Source organism: Nannobrachium achirus (genome assembly GCF_963921795.1).
Source record: "Nannobrachium achirus genome assembly, chromosome: 1".
Classification (NCBI taxonomy): Eukaryota; Metazoa; Chordata; class Actinopteri; order Myctophiformes; family Myctophidae; genus Nannobrachium; species Nannobrachium achirus.
Window position 1 is genome coordinate 385,155 of NC_137810.1, and position 6,000 is coordinate 391,154.

General features: G+C 39.0%; 1 protein-coding gene across 1 annotated transcript in view; it reads left to right on the top strand.

Moving 5' to 3' along the window:
* Nucleotides 1–5,200, top strand: part of wdr18 (WD repeat domain 18) — a gene marked incomplete at its 5' end in the record, with an annotated part of 30,906 nt that extends 25,706 nt beyond the window's left edge. The window contains 3 exons of the mRNA XM_080735700.1: nt 2,489–2,664; nt 3,354–3,422; nt 4,889–5,200. Coding sequence (XP_080591826.1) covers nt 2,489–2,664; nt 3,354–3,422; nt 4,889–5,017 — 374 coding nt within the window. The 3' untranslated portion in view covers nt 5,018–5,200. The remainder of the gene's footprint in view (nt 1–2,488; nt 2,665–3,353; nt 3,423–4,888) is intronic.
* Nucleotides 5,201–6,000: the final 800 nt, after the last annotated feature.

Sequence of the window (6,000 nt, forward strand, 5' to 3'; positions counted from 1 at the left end):
ATATGTTTTAATTTGTTTAATCCCAGTGGGACAGAATCACTATTGCAGATTCTTTTATAGTGGAAGTGGATGGGATTTTTTTTCCCTTCATAGCCTCATTACAGCTATATAAAGTACCAAAAAAAACACATCTACGTGATATTAATAAAAAGGGAAGAAAAGGGTACAGTAATTACATAGCAAAACAGTAATTTCCCCCCGAAAATATATGTTTTAATTAGTTTAATCCTCTGGATCAGAGAGAGAATAGAAATCGCGCATTGCATCTTGGGTAGGAAGAGGAGAACTATAATCTGTTCTCCTCACATAATAGGCTGGCTTTTCGTAATTCTGCCCATTTAAAATATATGTACCCAAACGTAACAAGTTAGACCATTGATAAGGTCCATGTGAACTAGTCTGTTGAAGCTTATTCATTACAATGATCGCAAACGCTATGGTCGCGAGCGGCCTGGCCATGCTCCGCAGTGCGGACAGCCGGTGAAAGACGGCTGCCACTTTCTCCGACTGCAGAACTCCACCCCCGCTTGCAAAAAGTGAATGTATTTTTCTGGTTGGCCAGTCAGGGAGTCTCGGGGACCAATCAGAAGGCTGACAAACGGTGAATTACATGGAAGTCTATGGTAACCATGGCAACGTGGGAAATTGAAGAGAAAAAATCATAGCAACGTAAGTGTTAATTTGAGCAAGATTTCAATATTATATAACATTTTAAAAGGCTTTTATATACTCTTGATACTTTTTTCAAACGAGGTTTGCCCTAATAGATCGAAGTGCTCAGTTTTGGCTATTTTCTGTGTGAAATTACAATAAAAAAAAATCACAATTAATTTTCGAATAGTCGAATATTCGTTTACAAAATTGTCGTGTACACGTCAGTGAAATTAGTCGCTAGGAACATCCCTAGCTGCCATGTTTGAAAGAATGGGTTGGTATGGGGGTTAAACATGCAATTTCGCAAACGCGATCATGCCTAATACATTTCTGGAGGTCCAAAAAAAAGAACATTTTTGAAAAAAAATCAAAAACGGCCTAAACTCGGGAAACTCGGGGTTGGCACAGGGGTGGTACCAATACAAACTCGGGAAACTCGGGGTTGGCACCAGATGTGTTAATAACATCATATTAAATATTAATATATTTTATTTTAACTCATTGAATGCCCTTTTCAAGATGGCCGCCAAGTACCAGGATGCCACGTTCCTAAATTTCTAGTGCACGGATCAATTTGTAGTGCACGGATCGTGCACGCCCATGCACCATTATATGCACCATATGTGTAGTACTTTTTAACAGCTTTCAAACAAAAAAATCCGCTTGGAAATCCGTTCAGGCATTCATCTATACTTACATTCCTCTAAGAGCCGCATCCCACTTCCAAGCCCATTCACGCCCACTTCACATCCACCTCAACTCATAGATAGATCAGATGTAGGTCGGTAGTAGGTCGGTAGAACTCACGGAATACCGCCCTAACTCTATCATTGGCCCCCCGTTGCCATGGTGACCGGTGACCGCCGTCCATTGGCTCGTATTCCCAGCTATGGGACCGGCGGATCCAATTTCAACCGAGGGGGGCGTAGCCAGAACACACACAAAAATAGCTAATAGTTAGCTCACAACTTTCCACTTTTCTCTTACACCTCAATCGCAGTAACATCCGTATACACCACGTCATCGCATCACCATTTTTTTTTTCAAAACTTTTTTTTTTCTAATTTTTTTTTTTCAAAAATTTTTTTTTCTCAAAAATTTTTTTTTCTCAAAAATTTTTTTTTTTCTAAATTTTTTTTCTCAAATTTTTTTTTTCTCAAAAACGTTTTTTTTTCTCAAAAACGTTTTTTTTTCTCAAAAAACTTTTTTTTTCTCAAAAAACTTTTTTTTCTAAAAAAAAAACATTTGGCCATTACACACACCACACTGCCGCAACATGGCGGTGAGGGCCGCAGCGGCCTGAACTCTAGACTTCGGGCCGCAAACTTCTAGGTGAGATACAAGCCTTCAAAGTCAGACAAAACAGCCATTTTTGACATTTTGAAAGATGTTTGTTATGGGGCTAAACATGCAATTTCCCAATTGCGATCATGCCTAATACATTTAAGGCATTTTTAGAATTTTTTTAATATTTATATATATATATATATATATATATATATTTTTTTTTTTTTTTCAAAATGGCTTCCAACTCGGGAAACTCGGGCTGTGGCAGCCTGGGACTACTGTAACTAGACCAGGTCAACCTGGTTGTGCCAGACCCCCTGTCTGTCATCATCATTTATGACATCATGCCTTTTGTAGGCATGTCATCATCATGTCATCATCATATATACCCTTTATATAGAAAACCCGGACAGACCGACATTTGCTTATGTAGGCCTACCCATTTCATGGGTCTGGCAATAACTCTGGAAACTCGGGCCAGTCAATGAGTTAATAACATCATATTACATATTAATATATTATATTTTAATGACATCATATTTCTCAGGTCCAGTCACCAACGCTGTCATCATGCCCTGTCCAGCTAACATGATGACATCATCAGACAGCCGTCCAATCGTGTCTCTCCCTCGGTTCAGTCGTCACCTGATCTCCTCCCAGCAGGGGGAGGGGCTGGGGGGGGAGGCGGGGGTCCTGAACCTGAGACTGGCTCTGAATACACAGGTAACCATGGCAACCATATCTGTATACACCTAACATAACATCTGTAACATATAGTCCTGTATCATCTGCATATAACTATATCTATATGCTCTCAATACACAGGTAAATACTGTATATACTGTACTATATACACCTAACATCTGTAACATATAGTCCTGTATCATCTGCACTATATCTATATGCTCTCAATACACAGGTAAATACTGTATATACTGTACTATATACACCTAACATCTGTTATAGTCATCAGCATACGGCCCCCGGGCCGCACAATGCCCAGGTCTGATATATATGAACATATACTCCTGTATCATCTGTAGATGATATAACTATATCTATATCATACATGGGCAACTGGCGGCCCGGCCCCCACCTTCACTTAATGCGGCCCGCAGGTTAATACCGGAATACTGATATATTATTGATTTCAGTTGTTATAATGCCATTTACACTCACTCCAGAGGACCACAATGCATTTAGTCAATAATAGCATATCTGTGTGTGTGTGTGTGTGTGTGTGTGTGTGTGTGTGTGTGTGTGTGTGTGTGTGTGTGTGTGTGTGTGTGTGTGTGTGTGTGTGTGTGTGTGTGTGTGTGTGCGCGCGTCTGTGTGTGTGCGCGCGCGCGTGTGTGTGTGTGTGTGTGTGTGTGTGTGTGTGTGTGTGTGTGTGTGTGTGTGTGTGTGTGTAGGAACAACCTCCTGCCTTCCTGGATAAAGCTGACAGGCTGTACTCTCTGATGAGTGCTGTTAACAACAAGGTGAGAATATAACATATTATTACATGATATATTATAAAAGCATATAATTATATAACATATAATGATATACATACATGATATATTATAATAGCATATAATTGTCCTACTTATACATATTATTACATGATATATTATAATAGCATATAATTGTCCTACTTATATTGATCCCAATAGATCGATAGATCCATGGGGTCTATTTGGCAGAAATACCCTTGTTGTCCAGTTTCCCCAGCAGAACCCAGCAGCTCTCATAGCATAGAGTGGAGCCTATAAGCCTATCACTTTTACACTATTTGTTGTGGTCAGAAGTGATTTATTTGTACTGGCTGTCATTACAAACTCATCCATGCCTTGGTTGTCCCACACAAACCATCACAGTCTCATAAATCATGTTTTGGGGTGAGCATTTGGCAGAACTGCCAATCAAAGTGACTGTACTTTTCTGGGACTTAAACGCATACAATTTACAATTTAGGCATTTAGCAGACGCTTTTAATCCAAAACAACTTACAATAAGCAGATAAAAAATCACTATAATAAGCAAGATAATAAGTCAGAACATCAAAAGCAATACAACAAATGCATAGGAATATCAATCTAGAAAACAATAACATAGGTAGACCACGCACCTAATCAGTAAAAAAAAGTTTCTAAAACCTAAAAATGCTATCTAGCTTCATGTGTGATCATTGTGATCATGTAGTGTTATTATATGGGTTATATGTAGCTTCATTACAGTAGTGTATTATATGGGTTATATGTAGCTTCATGTTTGATCATTGAGGTAAGGAGAGTTACAGTAGTGTATGGGTTATATGTAGCTTCATTACAGTAGTGATATTATATGGGTTATATGTAGCTTCATTACAGTAGTGTATTATATGGGTTATATGTAGCTTCATTACAGTAGTGATATTATATGGGTTATATGTAGCTTCATTACAGTAGTGTATTATATGGGTTATATGTAGCTTTGGCTGTTACAGTACGTGTTTCATACTTCTCTGTAACTTCTTCCTTATACTGCTGTGCTGCCTCTGGGGGACTGATTTCCTCCCTTGGGAGAATAAAGATATTTTGATGTCAGATGTAGAGGTATTGACCAGCTCCATATATGGAGATGTCTTGGCCATATAATGGAGTGTGACATGAGGCTTGACGGACGGACAGACAGACATGATGATCAGCAGGATTGTTTTGTTTTAATGTCTGACCTCGGTTTACATTTATTACTAATAAGTTATTCAATCTCTCTCTCTCTCTCTCTCTCTCTCTCCCTCTCTCCCTCTCCCTCTCCCTCTCTCTCTCTCTCTCTCTCTCTCTCTCTCTCTCTCTCTCTTTCTTTCTCTCTCTCTCTATCTATCTCTATCTCTTTCTCTCTCTTTCTCTCTATCTCTTTCTTTCTCTCTCTCCCTCTCTCTCTATCTCTATCTCTTTCTCTCTATCTCTCCCTCTCTCTCGCCCAGGGTGTGTATGGAGAGGGAGAGAACACTCAGGTCAGAGTGTCAGAGTTGGAGGAAGAAGTTCGAACTCTGAAGAAAGTCAACAAAGATCTTTACGACTTTTCTACACAGCTGTTGACCAAACCTACTTAAACACACGCACACGCGCACGCACGCACGCACGCACGCACGCACGCACACACAGTTTTTTTTTACTTGACGGTGATGTCATGCCAACTTTGTGATGTTTTGATACGTTGTTTCTTTGTTGATTCACACACGCGCGCACACACACACACACACACACACACACACACACACACACACACATATATTCTGTGTCTCAGTTGATAATAAATACAGTTGATGTAATAAAGTGTGAAGTTAATTGTGATTAATAATTCCAACCACAAATCAAGTGATGTGTCCTTATATGACCATATAAGGATATGTCTTATGTGAGAAAGTGGAAACGTAACATATCTTTATTTATTTACAATGATAAGTACACATTCATGCTTGAATATTTACAAGATATTCTTTTAGAGGTTATTTGACAAGATCTTTGGCCCAGCGATACAAAACAGACATGAGGCTATTAAGAACAGAACAGGTTAACTCTAACTCTTTCTGAAGGAGACCAAACCATAGGATAGATAGATAGGTAGATAGATAGATAGATAGATAGATACCTTTATAATAATCAGGATAATCAGGGCCGCAGCGCGTCTAATCGGCGCTCTAAGCCAACTCTCTTACAGTTTAGGCATTTAGGAGACGCTTTTAATCCAAAGCAACTTACAATAAGCAGATAAAAACATCAATAATAAACAAGATAATATGTCAGTACATCAACAGCAATATAACAAATGCAAGTGAATATCTATCTAGGAAACAATATAATCAGTCAAGAAAAAATAAAATAAAAATAAAACCTAAAAAACATTTTAACTAGCTTCATGTATGGTCATTGAGTGTTTCAGTAGTGCTAAGGGTTTAGGTGGAGTCTGAAAAGGTGAGTCTTCAGTCCACGGCGAAAGCTAGCGAGTGAGTCCGTTGTTCTAAGTGCGACAGGGAGTTTATTCCACAACTTGGGGGCCAGGAGGGCAAACTGTCTCGGACGAGTGGATTTTTGC